This window comes from Xenopus tropicalis, chromosome 2 (genome assembly GCF_000004195.4).
Source record: "Xenopus tropicalis strain Nigerian chromosome 2, UCB_Xtro_10.0, whole genome shotgun sequence".
In the NCBI taxonomy this organism is placed as follows: domain Eukaryota; kingdom Metazoa; phylum Chordata; class Amphibia; order Anura; family Pipidae; genus Xenopus; species Xenopus tropicalis.
This window is the reverse complement of record NC_030678.2, coordinates 31,148,875-31,170,450: the sequence shown is the minus strand read 5'-3', so window position 1 is coordinate 31,170,450 and position 21,576 is coordinate 31,148,875. Positions and strand designations below refer to the sequence as shown.

General features: G+C 40.3%; 1 protein-coding gene and 1 long non-coding RNA gene across 15 annotated transcripts in view; both read right to left on the bottom strand.

Annotated features, from left to right (window-relative positions):
• Nucleotides 1-2,602: 2,602 nt before the first annotated feature.
• LOC116408793 lies at nt 2,603-9,436 on the bottom strand. The gene is made up of 3 exons (XR_004221248.1): nt 6,304-9,436; nt 5,853-5,886; nt 2,603-3,363 (listed from the first exon to the last, which is right to left on the bottom strand). It is a non-coding gene; the product is annotated as an uncharacterized LOC116408793 (long non-coding RNA).
• Nucleotides 9,437-15,365: 5,929 nt separating this feature from the next.
• Nucleotides 15,366-21,576, bottom strand: part of ncor1 (nuclear receptor corepressor 1) — a 101,127-nt gene continuing 94,916 nt past the window's right edge. For 11 of the 14 annotated variants that reach the window (XM_031896057.1, XM_031896060.1, XM_031896058.1 and 8 more), the window contains 4 exons: nt 19,898-19,951; nt 19,590-19,793; nt 17,447-17,629; nt 15,366-16,481 (listed from right to left, as the gene is read on the bottom strand). In XM_031896057.1, coding sequence (XP_031751917.1) covers nt 16,294-16,481; nt 17,447-17,629; nt 19,590-19,793; nt 19,898-19,951 — 629 coding nt within the window. In that variant the 3' untranslated portion in view covers nt 15,366-16,293. 14 annotated transcript variants of the gene reach the window in all.

Below are 21,576 nucleotides of genomic sequence, written 5' to 3'. Positions count from 1 at the left end.
AGAATAATAATATTTACCCAAGAGTAAAAATTATTTACTAACATAGTGTAACTGAGGCTAACTTGCTCAAATGGAGTTGCCCATACCAACCAGTCAGCATCTGTTTCTTACCGGTCTTCTAGCGTGTATAAATTAGAAAATAAAAAAAATATGATTGGTGGCTACGATTACATACACTCATACATTTTAACTCATAGGCTCCTGACACACGTGCTAGATTCTCGGCTGTGGATAAACACAGGCAAAGAATCCGACTCTATGTTCCTAAATGCTTTTTGATGTGTCACCGCATCCGGCATTCACCCTATATAAGTAAATAAGTACCACTGTGTCGGGCAAATAAAAATCACCCTATATTTTAAGCAAGACAGTATATCAGCTTCTTTAAAACAGAAAAATTACAATGTACAATATCTTTTTCTTACCTTTATTCAATCAGGAGACTCCCGAAAACCCTGATGAGAACATCTGTCAGGTAAGACAAAATAATAGGGTCACAATATCAAATGCAGATTCACTTTGGGGGTGGCAATTTGTTAGGAACGGCCTACTTGGCCAGAAATTAAGGCATCAGCCTTCTTCCTGGTCTGCACCCAGAACCATTGCGTCAGGCAATTTATTTAAAAGGGCTCAGTTTTTATTGGAGCCATGAAATTATTTTTAAAATCTTTTTTTCTGACTTAACCAGGAGGAGGAACGGATAGTGCAGGCGAGCAGCAACACCAACCCCTGCCACTATGAGGTAAGCAGAAAATTACAATCAAATGAAAAAGATTCATTTTTATAATATTCTCTGCTGATCTGAGGTTTTCTTTCTTAACCAGGAATGTTTCGATGACAGCGGAGACCCTCAGGATAACACCTGTGAGGTAAGGGCCAAACATTTTGCAGGGGTCCCAATGTATTTAAAAGGGCTCAGTTTGTATTGGAGCTACAGGGGTCATGAATAGTATCTGTAAAGGATAATAATAATAATATTTACCCAACCGTGAAAATTATTACTAACATAGTTTGGAGTAGGCAACTGAATTCGAGCTAGTTAGCCTCAGTTAACCAGTCAGCATCTGTTTCTTACCGGTCTTCTAGCGTGTATAAATTAGAAAATAAAAAAAATATGATTGGTTGCTACGATTACATACACTCATACATTTTAACTCATAGGCTCCTGCCACAGGTGCTAGATTCTCGGCTGTGGATAAACACAGGCAAAGAATCCGACTCTATGTTCCTAAATGCTTTTTGATGTGCCACCGCATCCGGCATTGACCCTATATAAGTAAATAAGTACCACTGTGTCGGGCAAATAAAAATCACCCTATATTTTATGCAAGACTGTATATCAGCTTCTTAAAAACAGAAATATTACTATGTGTAATATCTTTTTCTTACCTTTTTTCAAACAGGAGACTCAAGAATTCCCTGATGAGAACATCTGTCAGGTAAGGGAAAATAATAGGGTCACAATAGAACGATATTATAAGAGAATATCAAATTAGAGTTTCGCTTTGGGGTGGCAATTTGTTAGGCACCCCCTACTTGGCCAGAAATTAAGACTAATGCCACATGGGAGGGGGGCTGATCTTGGCCATCAGAAAAACACAGGCCACGAATTAGCCCCTACACTGGCATCAGCCTTCTTCCTGGTCTGCATACAGAACCATTGCGTCAGGCAATTTATTTAAAAGGGCTCAGTTTTTATTGGAGCCATGAAATTATTTTTAAAAATCTTCCTTTCTGACTTAACCAGGAGGAAGAACTGATAGTGCAGGCGAGCAGCAAATCCAGCCCCTGCCACTATGAGGTAAGCAGAAAATTACAAATGAATAAAAAAGATGCATTTTTATCATATTCTCTGCTGATCTGAGGTTTTCTTTCTTAACTAGGAATCATTGGATGACAGCGGAGTCCCTCAGGATAACACCTGTGAGGTATGGGCCAAACATTTTGCAGGGGTCTCAATGTATTTAAAAGGGCTCCGTTTGTATTAGAGCTACAGGGGTCATGAATAGTATCTGTAAAGAATAATAATATTTACCCAACAGTAAAAAATTTTTTATTTACTAACATAGTGTAACTGAGGCTAACTTGCTCAAATGCAGTTGCCCATACCAACCAGTCAGCATCTGTTTCTTACCGCTCTTCTAGCGTGTATAAATTAGAAAATAAAAAAAATATGATTGGTTGCTACGATTACATACACTCATACATTTTAACTCATAGGCTACTGCCACACGTGCTAGATTCTCGGCTGTGGATAAACACAGGCAAAGAATCCGACTCTATGTTCCTAAATGCTTTTTGATGTGTCACCGCATCCGGCATTCACCCTATATAAGTAAATAAGTACCACTGTGTCGGGCAAATAAAAATCACCCTATATTTTAAGCAAGACTCCCGAAAACCCTGATGAGAACATCTGTCAGGTAAGACAAAATAATAAGATCACAATAGAAAAAGATATTTTAAGAGAATATCAAATACAGATTGGATTTGGGGTGGCAATTTGTTAGACACTACCTACTTGGCCAGAAATTAAGGCATCAGCCTTCTTCCTGGTCTGCACCCAGAACCATTGCGTCAGGCAATGTGTTTAAAAGGGCTCAGTTTTTACTGCAGCCATGAAATTATTTTTAAAATCTTTTTTTCTGACTTAACCAGGAGGAAGAACGGATAGTGCAGGCGAGCGCCGACACCAGCCCCTGCCATTATCAGGTAAGCAGAAAATAACCATAACAATCATTTTATCATATTATTTACTGAACTGAGCGATCTTATAACATTTTCTCTCTTAACCAGGAAACCCTGGAGGAAAGTGACGATCCTCAACCTGAGATCTGTGAGGTAACCAGCAAACCTTTGTATTATGTAAAAGAGAAACACAATTATTAAAATATTCGGCTACATAAAATCCATTGTGACCGTTTCTCTAGGAAGCCGAATAGTTCTAATATAACATGTTTTATTGACACTTTTAAGCTCTCAATGAGACGGTTGAGAAATTGTATTTATATTTACCAGGCGTCACCAACAGAAACTGGCACCAACACCAGCCAGGAAGAGAGCTCGGTACTGAGCGAAGAGGGTGTGAAAGACCTCAAGGAGGTTTGACCTTAATTTCATATTTTTTCTCTCAATACCTATTTGGGCTCCGAGCAGGCCCCCTATCCAACCGCATCATGCTAACTCTTATGTAGGCCCCATTCCACTCTTACCTGAAGGTCAAATGCACAAGGGCTCTGTGGGGTGGTTGAGCACCACTTTTTGCCTCCATTGCCATCCGCTCAGGTCTTCCACATCTCCCATTGCCCTTCTAGAACATGCACACTAAAGCCAAGATCAAGGCAGGCTTCACTTTAAATACTCCTGCAATCAGAGCAATGAGGGTTTTAAAAGAACGGACACTGCAAAACATAACAACCATCAAGCCCGCTCCAAAGCTCTATCTCCCCTTATTTATGGGCACAAACATATACATTTGGGTGTTGCAGTTCTACTTTAAGAGGGTTCGGTTTATAGAACAACACATTTTCTTTCACAGGAATCTGGCACTACCACCTGCCGGCCCAAGATCTCCCAAAGACAGCGAGTGGAACCTCCGACCAACGAGGTGGGTCTCAATGAGGTTTATTTATATTTAAAGGGCCTTTCCCTATTTTCAATCCTTCTGGATAATGAGCTGCTCTAATCTCAAAGCCCAGTGGTTCAGCTTGTGTGGGAGAGAGGGATTCTTTTTATAGAGAGGATTTAAACTATAAGCAAAGTAAAGTTCAGGCCTGTTTCTTAAACTAAAGTTGTAAAGGGGCAAATATTTAAGCACCTGCACCTTCAGGGTTCGGTTCATATAGCAAAAATGTTCTCTGTTTTAACCAAGATGTACCAGACAAAACTGCCAGTCCATTATAAACATCCTATGTATGAGCCAAACTACTTTAACTAACATACTGGCACCACATAGTAAATTAATCCTTTCCTTGTTCTACAACATATAATGTTGGCAGTTTCACAAAATGAGTTGCTCTGATTAAATCCCTTTTTTCTTCCTCAGGGGAATAACACCATCTCACTTGCTGAGAAATACCCAGTAAGTAGCTGTAAAACTGTATTTTGGCTTAAATTCTCCAGACCCCAGTCTTCTCACAAGGTAGAAAGGTTATTTGTCCAACTGCATAATATTAGTTTATCACATTTTCAATGTTATTTTTCAGGAGCCCGGGAGATATTTTAGATTGGGGAAACCAATTGGAGAGGACCCCAACGGAGTGATTTACACTGTAAGATATTTTATTCTGTGTTAAAATGTGTGTGCTCTTTTAGGTTTCTCTGTAATCCTGTCCAATGGCTGTTCCCTCTAGAGTACTGTCCTTTCTGTGTTTTTCTTGTGCTTCAGAAGCAGCCAATAAACCTTTCCATATTTACATGCTTCTGTATATCTATTTGCTTTCCCATACTGTTTTGTTAGTAATAATCACTGAGCTTCTTTTCCTACTTTTGTTACAGGGATGGCACCTAAACAGACGGATGGAGGTGGCCATTGTAATCCTGAAAGATCAAGAGGTAATGTGTCTTCATGATTACTGATTACTGTAATTAGACACTAATTAGCCTTTTGTTATACCTACATTATGGTTATCGGTAGAAAGAGAACTTGTTAACCAAATACAGTCAGTGAAATACCCTGGTCCCTAATAACTATGTAACTGTAAAATAACAAATACAGTTTAATATTAAAGGAACAGTAACACCAAAAAATGAAAGTGTATAAAAGTAACTAAAATATAATGTGCTGCTGCCCTGCACTGGTAAAAGTTGTGTGTTTACTTCAGAAAGTCTACTATAATTTATATAAATAAGCTGCTATGTAGCCATGGAGGCAGCCATTCAAAGGAAAAAAGGCATAGGCACATAGCAGATAACAGATAAAACACTATTGTATTCTACAGAGCTTATCTGTTATCTGCTATGTAACCTGTGCCTTTTCTCCTTTTTTCCAGCTTAAATGGCTGCCCCCGTGGCTACACAGCAGCTTATTATATAAATTATAGTAGTGTTACTGTAGCAAACACACCAGTTTTACCAGTGCAGGGCAACAGTGCATTATATTTTTATTACTTGAAAGCTCTTTCATTTTTTGGTGTTACTGTTCCTTTAAAGAACTTAATTAAGGAGTCTACGTCATATTATACAATACGTATGTAGGGATTTTAAAAAGCTGTCATTTTTCATAACAACAAGTTTGGTTGGGGTATTTGAAATTGTTATTGTATCTGTTTAATTTACATTGTTCCTTTTGTTTGAAACTAGAAGCAAAAAGAAATCCAAAAGGAAGTTGAAGTCCTTCAAATGGTGTCAGGCCACAAAAATATCGTGGATTTCTATGGGGCTTATTACCATCAGGCCTCACGGACACCATCACCACCTGAAGAAGGACTTTGGGTAAGGAACTGTTTATTCGGAGAGGTTACACATTTACGTAGCAACATGCCAATTTATACTGATCTAATACACAAGTTAGCATTTTGGATGTAAACATGATCCAGTTTGGTGAGAAACAGTTGCAGCTGATATTGCAGTCACACCAAGACTTAAAGCCACAAAGCCTTTTCCTGGGGTTCCCAATAAAATTTTAGGTAAATAAAAGAGTTGACCAAATATTCTTTATTTGTTTTCTAGATTGTTACGGAGTTTATCACTGGTGCCACTTTACAAGACCTTATTGGCACCTCAAAGCACTTAGGAGAAAGGTGGATCTCCTATATCTGCAAAAACATCATCACGGTAGGTCACATGTTGAACTCCTTGGTGCTATTCTGCATATTTCTAATTAAAGAGTACAAAAATATTTATATACTTACTTTTGCTTTCTTGATTTCTCAGGGCCTTTTCCACCTGCAAAAAAAGAATGTCATCCACCATGACATTAAGCCCGGCAACATCTTAATCACCTCCTTCGGAGAGGTGAAGATCGGTAAGTGACGCTTCTGAACACAAGGATATTTTTTTCTCCGTGGTGTTTATTGGTGGCTAGCATTTCTAAATGAACATTAACATTCCTGCTTTTCTTATACAATTTCAGGCGAATTTGGCTTCGCCACTTTCGGAGGAAAGAGCAGCAGTACTTCTGGGACAATAACATACATGGCTCCAGAAGTACTGGCTAATTTTGGAAACAACGACCTCGAGTATGACCATAAGGTATTGTGATGTCTTCCCTCTATTTAGTTTAGAGTTTAAGTCTCCTTTATATAAAATGTATGTCACTTACACGCGGTGAACTGCATGGAATTTTCCACTCACTTTACTTACCCCTCTCGTAACAGACAATGTAGAGCTGTAAAGTGGTTTCTGTGATAAGAGAATCTGAAATGAGAGAGTGAAATGCATTTTAGGTGCAGGACACAAGAATATTAGAAACCAACTTCATATGACTGCTTATGCTTTATGGGCATGTTACACTCCATGTAACACACAAGAATCTCAGTTTGGGGTCATTTTCTAGACATAAAAGACACAGCACTTCACTACTTGATTATAGGCTTCTAATGGATTTCTTATTGTGCATCCTAAATAGAATCACTATCAGGGTGTGGGTGGATAGGGAGCAGAAGTATCTGAATCATCTGCAACTGGAATTATGTCCATGTACTCTGTGTATATTCTTTTCCAATAACTGTCTTTCCCCATATTTTCATATCCAGGCTGACATCTGGTCACTCGGCATTGCAGCCATTGAAATGGCGGAGGGACATCTCTGTAAGTAAACCCTAGTGTGTGCGCGTATGTACTATACTGCATGTAGAACTGTTAGTAGCATGGTCAGGGGGCATTTATGTGTCACACCGTAACATAGATTATTATTAATTATTAAAAACAAAGGGGCCAATTTACTAAAATTTGAATTTGCTTTGTTATCATAATACACCATTTTTTGAGGCAAAGAACTGGAATTTAAATTTTTTCAGAATTTGACTTTTCAAACTTGAAAATGTACCCATTTAATAAAATTTGAAAACACAAATGTAAAGAACTGGCAGATAAAACCAGGCAAGCTCCTGTATAGGCCAATAAAAGGTGTATTTTCCATTTTTAAGCTATTTTAAGATACAAGTTTTTAAAACAATTGTAATAATTGATTTCCTGATTCCCAATTCATTTTTTGTATGTCAGTTGAGAAAAAAAACCCATACAAAATTGAGTTACAAGATTTACAGGATTCGAAAAAGCTTAAAAATTTGAATTTAAGTGAATCGCCCCAAATGTTGTATTCATCAGTCATCATATTTTTGTGTTGTATCTTTACATCCTAGCATTCAGCAAACTTCCACCACAGAAGCTGCTTGAGAAGATAACACACGGTCCCATCCCAGCATTAACACCATGGGGCAAATGGTGAGTCACTTTCACTAGAATAGGAAAAGGCAGTGAGGGGGTGGTAGGGAAACGGAAACAGAAAAGAGGTGGAGAGGGTGCGGAAATGGAATAGGCAGTTAGGGGAGAGCGGGAACATGGAAAGGGTATAATAAGGTGTGTGAATGAGAAAGAGAGTCAGGAAAGGTAGGAAAGGTAGGGAAATAGGCAAGGTAGAAGTTATGGTGAGGGGGACATTGGGATATGAGGTAAAGTAAGGATGGGAAAAGGGATAAATGGGTAAATGAGGGCAGATAAATGCTGTAAGATGCCATAGCCAGTCACTATTTATTGGGCTGTTTGGGTCTCTATGTACTTGAAATGCCAGGGCCTATTAAGTGTCCCAGTCCGGGCTGAAATAAGGGTGAAGGTGATGTGTAATATGTGTCGCTCTTCAATGCACAAATGCAGACTCTCGTGCTGAGCTTGAGATCTTGCGGCTGGTATCTGGCAGCCAATACAAGCCAGGCTAAGATATTGGCAAAACCAGAGAGACAGTATTTTGGTCACAGGTAAATGTACCCTAATAATTCAGGGTTCGTAAGTAAGCACAACAGAACCCCATTTCAGGCAGAGCAGTTGAACCTTTAGAAGGGAATGGGCTCACCCTCTATTGCTGTCTTAAACAGCCCCTATCTGCCTGTGTTGTGATTGGGTACAGAGTGGCAGGATCAGGGAGACGCCACCACAATGATTTACAAGGCAGCGAGGCACTTTAAAGGGAGGATAATGGGGTATATAGGGCACTTGGCTGTGCTGATTCTATTAACAGACTGTTAAACGTGTGAACTCTGGGAAATGAGCTATTATGTAACATGAACAATTATAATATATAATATTTTGCCACCTTTTCTTTGTTCCAGGAGCGACGAGTTCCATTTCTTTATTTCAGAGTGCCTGCAGAAAGATCCATCTAGAAGACCGTCTGCAAGGCAACTTCTGTCACACCCTTTCATCGGAGAGATCAGGGGTGAAAGGGGGGTGCAGAAGAATATTGCGCAACAGCTGCACAGAGGTAAGGGGAACTGCTCATCCTCATTATATGTCACACGATACATTGACTATAACCATCTACTGCTCCCGGTTATACAATATTCTCTTGCTTTGCTACAAACAAAATCATTCGATACTAAAGCCACCAATAATAAAGACTTGTATTAGGGCAGAGGTCACTAAACTGGGCTAAATCTACGGGAAAGACAAACAAGCTGAGATGGGAGAACACGTTATTATTAGATAGTTGTAATTGTCCTTTACATCAGCAGCAAAGAAAGCGTGATATAAAACACGCAATGACAAAAACTATTAATGCAAACAGTAGAAACGAACAAATGACAGAATTGTTATATACTCACCTACTCCATGAATAACGCTGAACAATCTCTCCTTAGGAATGAAGCGCTAAGAGAACAGAAGAAGGCAGCCGTCGGGGGAGGGTTTGGGGCAAAGGGGGCCTATTTAACATCCTTGGGCCCCCCACATAACATCGTGGTCCCGATGGCAGCCCTCTACGTTCTCTTCTTCATGGACAACAGCATCTTCTAACGACTGCATCTGAGAAATCTTTATTGTGTACTGATTTATACAATAAATATTCCATCTTTATATTACATCAATCCATGCTTGATTTTCTTATTCGGGAGATGGCCATAATAATCTCCAAGCCCACTGATGGCTCATATCCGTCATCCTTTTAATATAAATTCTAATGATGAGGTAGAGAAGAGGGCATAGCCCACAAATGGAAAAAATAAAAATAAATATACAAAATACCGTATAAGTGTTTTCATATAGGAAATGCATACTCAAAGGGTAAGGCAATTTAAGATTGCCAGTAATATAGTGGCATTCTAAAAACATATGTTACTTATTTATTTTTTTCCCAGCTATTGTGTTTAAACTGCACACTGATCACTGATCATAGCAATCAGTAAGCAAACAAGAAAGGTGCTTAATTGACAACCTGATTGTTGAAAACCCATAGAATGGTTTATCAATCAATTATAGGAAAGATGCACCCTAAATTGAAGACCTTGAATAAATAAAATTGTAACTTGCAATTGATATTTATTTAAAAAAGGAGCAAAAAAAAAACAAAAAACAAAATGGAAAAAAGAAAGCGATAGATTTAAAAAAAAATAAAAAAAAAATCTCTTTCTCTAGCCCATTTAATTGCCCCATTTTAAAATAAATATCTAGTAAAAGTTACATTTTATTAACTTAAGATGTGCTATTTAGGTATCTTTCCCTAAAATTTAATGATAAACCAATACATTGTGCACCCTGTAAAAAACTATAGTGCAAGGTTTTTGATATAGTCATTGAGGAATTGGTAACGAAAGATCCATCTACAGGTATAGGACCCATTATCCAGAATGGTTGGGACCAAGGGTATTCCAGAAGGGGTCTTTCCGTAATTTGGATCTCCATACCTTAAGTCTACTAAAAAATTGAATTAACATAAATTAAACCCAATAGGAATTTTTTGCATCCAATAAGGATTAATTATATTGTAGTTGGGATCAATTACAGGTACTGTTGTATTATTACAGAGAAAAAGGAAATCAGTTTTTAAATTTTTAAATATTTGATTAAAATGGAGTCTAAGGGAGACTGGCTTTCTGTAATTCAGAGATTTCTGGATAACAGGTTTCCAGATAACAGATCCCATACCTGTATAATATGTGAAATGTGATTCAAAGGCAAAGTTCCCATCTAGAAATGTATGTGTTTTCTGTTCAGTCAAGTAAGAGTTATAAAACGCTATTATCAATCATTTAAAGTGGATTTTAATCAACAAGTCCTATTTTGCCAAATGAAAGAATGTATTTGTATGCATTTATATAATATACATTAATTGCAAATCTTCTGTAAATGTAAATGCAATCTGTGTGCGTAAGAACCTTCTTTATCAAGGCAATACTCAGGGTCAGACTGGGAAAATACCCGGTGGGCCCCAGCGGCCTAGACACGACCCTATTGCTGCTTCCTCTGGCCTCTGATGTCCTCCCCGACGTGTTTCACATATGCTTTAAGGGGAGGAGATTGGACAGGGGCCCCTGCGGGGGGTTTAGGTGTGCATTGTATCTGTGCATTAGGGATGACAAATACAAAGAACTGCTTGTGGCACTTACCAAAGCTGCACGATGTGGATTCACTCAGAATTGAAAGGCTCAGAAATGGAAGAGCGCTCATTTTGTTCTCCTGCTAAGCTGCTGAGCTGCATTCATTGTGCAAGAACAAAACATTTAGTACAATCTTATATTTTTAACATGGCGTTTCTGGTTCAACACACTTAAAGTGACAATACGGGCCTCTATTTTGCTTGTGTAGTTTGGCCAATGTCAACCATACAAACTGTGTGGGCGCCCATCTCCTCACAGGGTGCAATTTCAGATAATCATGTGACCCTATCAGATCACAGTCAGTCTGTCCAAACTGAATATTACACAGAGAGGAGCACACCCTAAGTCCAAATGCCCTTGGTGCAGGTCAAAAACAAAAAATATAATAGTAGAGTGCCGCACACACACAGGAGCTTGATACAAAAGAAAAACATTTTTTATTGAAAAAATTCCAACGTTTTGAGCACGACCAGTGCTCTTCCTCAGGGAACACTCAGGTTTTTCACTCACGAAGAGTACTGGTCGTGCTCAAAACGTTGCTATTTTTTTAATACATTTTTTTTTCTTTTGTATCAAGCCCCTGTGTGTGCGGAACTCTTATACACATATACTCACCAGGGACCTACCAAGAGGCAAAATAAAGTTTTCATTTCTAGAACACAGTAACACATGAGCACTTACTGGGGTATAACAGCAGAAGAAGCAGGTCTAGTAACATTTGGGGGGACTCTTGAGCTATAGGCACTGACTGATAATCACTTACAGGATCCTCCTAATATTTAGAGGATTCTACAATGATTTTGCTGTGGGGCCCACCAAGCACTTGCAGGGGTATTGCAGCCAGGCCAGCTGAGCGCCTCAGTAAAACAATTCCGGGGGCTGCTCTTAGGGGATGTTGCGGATCTAATTTAAAGATCTAAGATCATTTCTTAGGATCGTTTATCCACCCTACTAATGTAAAGAGCTGAATCGTCAGATATGCAGGTAAAAACAAAGGAATTCTTTACCCCTATGTGACAGTTCAGCAGTACTTTAAAGGCGCCAAAGCAAAATATTTAATCCTACCCAATCGATGAAGCGCCCGATATCCAAGCCTTTTACCGATATTGGTCGCCTTGTGTCCTGCCACACATGCGCCAATTATGCACCAAAACTAATGTCAGTGCCTGCACGGCCACTGTTACAGGGGTCCAAGTCTAGGCAGTGGCGCAAACAGGCTCTGCAGTCTAACCGTTCATTCATTTTGTCATGGATTCTTACTCCAGCACCCCCCAACAACCTTTCCCTTTCAATATCCTTCATCCAGACACCAAAGATCTATATATATATAGAACATTTTCAGTCTACAAATCCCACAACACACAGCAATAAGTACCAGTACTCCAGCAGTGCAACAAATCAACCCACTGCACATACCTGTACCCCCTTCTCCCTAATCCACCTGGCACCTTTATAAACACATTGGCTGTAAGGTATGAGGATATGCTATGTGGCCCTTATGTCACCTGTTCCTGCTTGCAACAGTAGAATGGACAGAGTATTTTGATTGGACAAAGAGATAAACTTGGACACGCAATTATCATAGTCTGGAGAGTCCGGCAAAACTAAGATGGAGCAGGGAAGTTTGGATTTTACTGAAGAATAGAATTTCTCTGGGGTTCAGCTGAACTGCAGGAAGTGAAGAGGAGCTCTGGGCCAGTGAATATATTTGATTGCCCTTTGACAACTTGCATGCCATCTGTTCCCCAGCATAAAGCTCATGTTTGGGATAGATTCAAAGGGCAATCAAATATATGCACTTGACCACAGCTCCTCTACACTTCCTGAAGTTCATGACAAATAACAGACGCTTTGATTAATAAATTAGGGCTATAGTAAAGCCCACTAACAAACCCTTAGAGAAATCCCATCCTTCTGTAAGTTTCAAACTTCCCTGCTCCATCTTAGTTTGGCTGGGCTCTCAAGACTAAAATAATTGCATGGCCAAGTTTTTTATCTTTTTCTCTCTTTGTCCAAAGGGCAATCAAATATTATTCACTATATAAATAGTTCTTAGTGATGCCATTAGTTATAATCAGTGCTTAGTGGTCATCTCTCATTTCACTCAATGAGACCTGCGCCTTGTAAAAAAAATACTGTACCAACCGTTGTAAAAATACAAGGGTATTAGAAGAAGCTCCATGGCCTTAGAAAGGCGCAAGGATATGGGAATAATCAGCCAAACCAAGACTTGTTAGTTGGACTGCCAAATGGAATGTCTAACACCACTCGTAACGTGCTCCTGGGTTGTTTCCCCATTACTGCTCTATGTGCCTCCAACCGGGTGCTTTTCATTGGCTGGAAAAACAAGGGTTTAAGCAGTACCACTGGGGTAATACCAAACCCAGAACATTTAAACAACCTGAACATAATTATGTAGCTTTGGCTTCCTGTGCTTTGTAATTTCAGCCTCACATTGACTGCAAGCCCCCTAAACTTCCACTTTGTCACAAACTCTACCAAAACCTTAGGAAACTTTAAGCAGCTTTCCAAATAACTGTATGGCCAAATGTACCATAGACCTTTCCAGCATTAGTCTGTCTGGAAATGTATAACTTTTTAACCAGGATTAGTGCAACTGTCCAACCAAGTCCAACAGAACAGAGCCCACTGCCTGCATTTTCTGTTCCCAACACGGGTGACTGGTGTTTGAAGCAGCCTCCTGCCATAACCATTGGGTTGGCTATCTCTTAAAGGTGTAGGTCACCTTTAACTTAACTTTTAGTATGGTGTAGACACTGATATTTTGAGAAAAATTGTCATTGGTCTTCGTGATGGTTTTTTTTTTTTTTAATTATTTAGGTTTTTGACCAGCTTTTCAAATTTGGAACTTCAGCAAGTTGCTACGGTTCAGTTGCTAAGGTCCAATTTACCCTGCCTACCAGGAAGCAGCTTGAACATGTATAGTAAGGGGGCCTAAACAAGAAGATAAGTAATAAACAGTAACAAAAACAATATTATTGTAGCCTCACAGAGCAATACTAGTTTGGCTGTTGGGGTCAGTGACTCCAAATTGAGAAGCTGAAAAGAGGCAGAAAAAAAAAATGACCAATTAAAAAGTTGCAAAGAATAGGCCATTCTGTAACATGCTAAAAGGTAACTCGTAGGTGAACTTCCCCTTTTAAAGGACATCAACCTCAAAAATACATTTTTGCATAAAAAAAGAAAAAAAAAAGTCATTCTGAGCAATTTAACAAAATGAATTCATAAAAAAAATGTAAATGTAATTGCTATTGAAAGCAGCATCTTCTGAAATCCTAAACAATGTTGCAACGGTCAGTCTCCTCCAGTGAGACAGGTCTGTCAGTCTGCTGCCTTGGGTTACATTGTTGTACAAGAGTCAGAGGCACCAGGGCAGAGAATAGAAAAGGACAAACACTGCTTTTAATAGCAATTATATATACAAATAACTAAAACCATTACAGTTTTGTAATGAATGTATATTGCAAAGTTGGTTAGAATTTTGTTTTCTCATTAGGAAAAAAATTATATTCTGGGTTGTTGATATACAGAACATAAATGACATGACCAAGCACAGCTATTTGTATAATCAGCAGTATAAGAGCAGGGTACAGTTATATTCCCCTCCCCAAACTTTGGAATTAGGCAACTCATGAAAAGAAATGGAAATACTGAAAGCAATTGTTAAATCTGAAAATATAATGAATATGAAACAGCGCCAACTGCTGTTCAGTTTAGCCGACTAGATACAGTTGGCCGTAAATTAGGTTTGTGAGAAAAGCAATGTCTAGAGATGTTGGTCGGCTTAGAAAATGAAGTTACTGAGCAGAGACAAGTTATCATGAGTATTCTGGCCCCAAATTCTGAATTGGGAGGAACCACAAGAATGTAGTAGTGTTTCTGTGGCTAATCATGGGTATGGTGGCTGTATATAGCTTGCAAGTTTTTTGGGTAAAAGTATTAGTTTCATGGCATTTCATACAGGGAAGATATACAAAGTTTAGGATTTTATTATGTTTGGCCAAATGTGATCCGAGTGTACTGAGTTTCAAGGGAATGCAACTAGTGGGTGATACTATATTCAAGAGAGAGAGAGGTCTAAGGGGGTAATGTAATAAGAGGCACTGTTTGCCCAGGAGCAGAAACCCATAGCAACCAATAAGCAGGTAGCAAATATTGGTTGTCTGTTCAAAATCAAGCATTTTATAGGTTGCTATGGGTAACTGCACATGTGCGGGTAAAAATTCTACAAAGAGAACAAAATTGGATTTTTGAATGTGGAACAAGTTTCCCATTTGGTTTTAATGAATTATCTGACTGATATGGAATGAATTGTGACTGAAATTAACTGCTGTATTTTTACTCATAATCTATGCTTTGTAAGTCTGTGTAGTTCAGTAATTAAATGGTTACATGTAGGAAGTGTAGTACCCTCTGTGTCCACCTGGAGTGCTACTTCAGCATGAAATATATTGAGGCCAAAGGGGTTTTAGCTTGCTGGAAGCATTTATTCATCCAATATGCTGTAATTGTATTTTAAAAGTTGAATAAAAATATTTTTTTAGTTTATCACACTTAGTGCCCCCCCTCCATTTGATGTCCATAGGCGATTCTGGAGTTGTGAGTAAGTATGTGAGGCGGCAGTCACCTGATCAAGTGCAACCACTCCTAAACACAAACTGTCGGCTGAGTTTTATTGGAAAAGTCCAGCTGCCGCTTAAAGTACCGAAAAAGTACCCTTTCCACCACCCTAACCCTGAGAACAGTCCACCCCAAGATCCTGCCCTGTGTCTCAGGTTTACAGATAAGGACAAGTGAAATTCACAAGAAGCATAATGTGTATTATTCTGCAGGAAACCAGTTTTTATTACAATCCATGAACATAATTAAATGAAATTGTTAGGAGAAAAAAAAAGCATTTAAAAGCTACCAACCTGACAGCATAAAGATTGGTAACAATCCCATCTATACACAACTATTTACCCTGGGGGACGTGTTCCTGCAGTGGATAAAAACCCAGAACCTAAAATTCACAGACATTGAGTTTTGCAATGGTCATTGCTAGTGCAGGAAAGCTTCACTCACAGTTCTGCTATAAAGGGGAGAACCTCTGCTTCGCAAACAGTGCACAAATGGTTGATGCTGAGATGTTCTGCTTGCAATGGGCTAGTGGGAAGGCAGAATAACCAGAGCCGTTAGCGGAATACTGTGTTAATAAATCTCCCTTATGGGGCAGAACGAGTGAGGATGAAGCCCTAAATTGTACTAGGCCTTTCATCTTAAGGGGTGGGACTAAAGAACATGGTTAGGGTCTGACCTCTGACCCCAGGAAGTAAATTTAGCACGGTTTGAGAAAAAATTATACAAAATAAATGTCCTCGGGAGCCACTGCCCCAATTGAACCATACATACACCAGTTACTAGAGCAAAGAAAAAAAAAAACACTGCAAATATTTACAGAAGAATGATTTAAAGACATTAAGGTTTTCTTTACAAACAAGTGTAAATTGATAATTGTCCATTTCTCTCTTTAAAACTTCTTTACATATTTTATGAAGAGCCTGGGCTTTATTAATTACATTCTCCTAACCAGCCAAGCAGGCCAGTGCTTGTATTTTATCATCATTTGTACACGGCTTCAGATTTCCTGCTCCATCTTCCATGTGTCTGGTTGCTCCTCTCTGCATCTCTCTCAGAAAGGACCGACAGACAGGAAGGGACATCTGGACACACAGACTAGGCTGTGCGCAATGTCTCACCCCTTTCACTCATCGCTGTCTGACAGAGTTTCATACTGTTCAGAAAGGAGAGGCGCAGGCTCCCGCTCCCAGATGCGGCTCTGCTGATGCGCAGAGGTCTGAGTCATGGACGTGGGGGCACAGGACATAGAGGATGGTGGTGTGCTGTTCAGCATTCCCATGGTTAGAGGATTGTATGGAAACTGAGTTGAACCTAAAAAAAAGTAAAACAGAACACTCATCAATCCCCCATCCCTGTCAACAAAAATACATAGAGCAATGAGTTACAATTGTAGCGTCTCCTGCAATGTTCCAGGGGATGCTGTGGTTACATGCAGTGTCGGACTCGCCCACCAGGAAAACTCCCGGTGGGCCCAGGTGTCAGTGGGCCCTCTTGCTTCTAGCTATTTAGCCTATTTCATAGTCATTCCCTATTTCTGTATGGGAAGAAGGAAGCTTGATAGATGGAAGAATAGAGTATTGTCTGTAGAGAAAAGTGACTAGGATAATAAAGAAATTGAGGGAGGAGAGGAGGAATTAAAGTTTTGAGAGTGGGCTTATCGTTCAGGGTTTTCTGGTGGGCCCCTGCCATCTCAGTTCGACACTGGTTACATGTAAAACCTGACCAAGGTGACAAACTGTGGCCAATAATTTACTTGTATTGGGTGAAATGAGGCAGCTGCAACAGGAGGTAAATCCATATGCTCATGTATCCTAATGCAAAAGCAAAAACAATAATACCAATCTATTTTGCTGGTTTTAAATAGGGAATTGCCCCATTTATTGTGGCAGTAGGCTTTGGAAATCAGTTGGCACCTCCATTGATCAAGCATCAGAATTATCATGAAAGGAGAACACCCCAATCTTTTGGTCTTCAAATGTAAAAAGCTGCTCTTAAGGTGACTCTCATGCGGCTTTGCAATCTGACCCAGAATCTCTTGAATAGCAGAGGACAATATAAAGTACTGGAACCGACACTGAGCACCAGAAAGGTCCACTTGGCTCAATAATTGTTTAGTGAATATCCTAGCATAAACCAGAGATTTACTTATCATTCATAAGTATTGGTACCCTGTTACTCGTGGCACAAAGCTAGCCAAAATGTACTTATCTGTAAGCACAGAATGTGCACGCTTGTAGGGATTTGGCTAAAACCTGACCCATAACGTACTGTCTCACCTGTGGAAGAAGGTCGGTCTTCCCAGGCCCATGCTGAAGCCTGCCTGTAATCTCCTTCGGAATGAACAGAGGAGACAGAAGAGGGCCGTTCAGCCCCCAAGTAAGTCTGACTGCCAGATATGGGTGACTTCGTTTTGCGACTGCCATATTTGCTTATCAACTTTTGCTTGTGGGTTCCTCCGCCTGTAACATGGAGAACTTTGTATATAAGGAAGTAGGAAAGGGCTAAGTAAATAGGACTAGATTGTTTGAGGGCAGGAGAGTCCTGCTGTACAATAATAAATACAATATGGTGTAACATCCGGCTGTGTCGGCTCTACTGGAGAACATTAAGTCCAGACGTTAAAGCCTTGTGCAAGGCTGAAATGTGCAGTCACAGTAATAATACATAAATGGACCTCTCATTTATTAATACTAAACCCTAGTCTGTTTCTAGCCCGTAGAATGCCAGCTATCCTATAAGCCAATGACAGCTGGCACTAGTACAGAAAAACAGTGTCGGACTGTGGGGGTACAGGGCCCATTGGGACTGCCGTCTCTGGGGCCTCTGCACCCCCCCATAACCCCTGCAGGGCCCCCCGCCACCCTCCCCGGAGCGCACATTAATTAAACTTACCTTCAGTGCGTCGGGGGAGGGAGATGAGTGAAACGGGGGAGCTCCGGCAGGGATCGGGTCTGGGCCAGTGGGGCCAACCAGGTTTTTTCCCGGTGCCCCGCCGGCCCAGTCCAACCATGCAGCCAAAACTGTTTCTCTCCCAAATTGTAACAGGCCAGTAGAATCGACACAGGGACGCATTACACGTCATATTGACATTATTAAAGGAAAATTCTTTGTTCAAACCATTTCTCTTTAAAGGAACAATTGTACTAAAGTACATACTGATACAAACTGATCCTAAATGGCCAAAGAACTATCAGCAGAAGCCACATAAGCTGAGCTTATGTTGAAATGAAAATCATATCTGCTCTTCCACATCATGCTCTCGTACTTTAGTATAAGTGTTCATTTAAAGAACCAAGGGCCCTTCCACTGAATGGACTGATAACCTCCATTGCTTACTAGCGGAGGGAGCAACAAGTAAGAAACCCTGGAACTACAGTGTAAGTATATAGGGTGTGCTCATAAGAATGCATCTGACCTAGTAACATGGGCAGCTGTTAATCCAGGTCCTGAGACACACAGTAGCCAATCTCGTTATTAAAATTACTGACTAAATTTCATACAATATTCATTGGGTGTATGGTGGATTGTCACACACGTCACGTTATTACTCTGCCCCCACCAATAAGTTCTTATATAATAGCATTAAAGGTAACTTTATAATGTAATAAATGTAAAGCTTCAAAAGCCTATAGCCTGATGGCAATCCATCTAGTCTTTCAGTATTCTTGCTTTACAATCATTGTTTTTAGCTTATTCTGTTAATTGGGAGGGCATGTATTACTCCCAGCATTCTTTTGGAAATGTAGCATTTTCATACATTACCTTGGAACATCTGCCACTTACTGACGCTGTATCATAAACGGTAATGATATTATCCTATGCAAACCCCGATTTCTAATGAGCCCTTAGAATAGGGATCACCAAGCTTTTTACAAGTGAGCCACAATTAGATTTGAAACGTGTTGGTGAGCCACACAAGCATTAAAAAAAAATATTTGGGATGCCAAATAAGGACCTGTGATTGGCTATTTGGCAGCCTCAGATGTATTGCTGGCCTGCAGGAGGCTGTGCTTGAAATGTGTCTGGTTGCACCTCTCTGCATCTCTCTCAGGAAGGACCGACAGACAGGAAGGGACATTGCTGAGCAGGTGGATTGCTGGCCTGCAGGAGGCTCTGCTTGAAATAAACCTCTCTTGAAATAAAAAATCTCTGTGCATCCAAAACTTGCCTCAAAACCAGAAATTAATAAATGGGCACCAATTTTGAAGCTACAGGGAGCTACATCAAAAGGGGGTGGTGAGCAAGAATGGACCAATCAGTCCAGAATCTCCACCTGTTCAACCATGTGACCTGCCCAACTGATGTTTGTTTTTCTGGAGACACAGGAGACATCAAACACCATTCACTTGGCTACTACATGCAGCAAGTTATCCATCTTACACTGGCAGAAAAGATGCCTATTTCCCCTTAAATGCCAACCTGAATTAGGTGATGGGTTTGCCTCTTCTCTGCGTGCTTCGCTGTTCTGTGTCCCCGATGGGTTCCCTTGTGCTACACCCACCAGTACACTATGATCTTCTGATTTATCATCAAAGTTGCCCATTAGTGCTTTGCGGATAATGTCCTCCAGACCTAGGTTGCTGGCTGGGTCAGCAAATGAATGGCCCCGAGAGCTGATTGCACCTGTAAAAAAACAAGATACAGAAAGTTAAACCAATCCATAATATAAACAAAACGTACAGAAATTAAGAAAGGCATGGAACCCAAAATTTGTGACAGCGGCTTACCAGAGGTAGTGACAGCTGGCAGGTTAAAGATCTCGGTTCCTGGTTGTGCAGCTGCTGAAATACACACATATGGTTCTGTTAATGTCATTCAGAAAAAAAAATCTGGCTTGGATGTAATCAAACAAAAAGATGAATATAAAGACTGAATAACAGTCTCAAAATGGCCGCCGGAAGGTAAACAGATGCGGGAGCGTTGATATCCTGAAACCATTGTGGCACTCGCCTAGAAAGCATGCAAGATCAGCAAGGCCTGCGGTGGAAAGCAATATGGCCGCACGTGGAATGCAAATAGATACGCAGGCCAACTGCGTGGTTTCTTTTGCCAGAAACAAAGTGAAGCCCCAGCATGTGCTATCCCCCAGTTAGGGAGGGCTCTACCGTCTAAAGAAAACAATAGAGGGAGCGATTATGTATAGACAGTAATTATCCATGACAGGAGAGCTCTCCAGCAGGCTCCCACTAACGCCGTGTGGGAGCACAGCAAAAGGCTCAACCACTTTAGAAAACGCTAGATGGGTGGACAACAGGGAGCTCAAGAAAACCCGGGCTCTACCTGCTTGACATGACCAGCACTAGATAGTACTGGGTTCAATCTGAAGAGAGAATGCACAGCAGAGCAGACAAGTAATATCTGAATAGTATAATTGCACAGAGAGCTCTTTGATGATGAAGGCTGCCTTGTCTTGAATGAACCTTTATAAAGGATTGCTCAGGAGAAGGAGAAGATGCTGCCTCTGAGGCAGGAGAAACTTAAACCGAAGGAGAAGGTGGAGACGCCAGGAGGAGGAGTTGAAAAGAGCCTATAGTTTGCTTGCCTCCAGAGAGGCGCAAGTTAACCCCAGTCGTCCTGCACGGACGTAGAAAAAGGGTATGGTTTCCCTTTACAAGAAATATTGACACTTCTAGAGGAAAGAAATGATGGGAGTCACATTTATGGCCCATGTTCAACCGCTACCTGTGTACTGTCATGTGTATGGATTTAAAGGAACTTTATATTTTACTTTATATAAAGTTCATATTCAGTAATAATATTCATCCTCCCTCAAAAAGTGAAATGATGCAGAAAGAAAGATGTTTTGAAAGCATTTTACCTCCTAAAACTGCCATTATATGAGAGCTGCATACACAAGCTCTTCAGTCTAAAGCCAGAGCCAAATGAGACATGGGAGTGTCACTTCAATCTCCCACAAGAACTGGTCACAGCACTGACTGGGGGGGGCGCTGGGGGGGAAGGAGAGAGGAGCGAGTAGAGTCAGGACTGCTGTGACAGTGCTAAGCCCCGCCCACTCTATGAATATTCACTTTAAGTAGGTGAGGGTGTCATAGAAGTCTATGAGGAGGGCCCTGAGCCGATATACTGAAGAGTCTAAACCGGAAGCTGGCATAAGGTCTGGGTAGAGCACAGTTTTCAAGCAGTTATGGACATATTTAAACCCAAAGGTATTAAAATAAAAGCACTTCCTTCTATTTTACAGTTTTCTACATGGTTTAGTGCATTGTAAAAATGTATGCTATATATCCCCTTTAAAGGGAAGTATGTGATATTGAGGGACTTCAAGCACATAATTATAAATCCAAATTACCTGAGAGAGTCAGTTTAGTTAAAGGGCTACAGTGGAAATGTCGGTGGAGTTTGTATTAGAATTTATAAAGGGACTGGATGCTATGAATTTACAAAG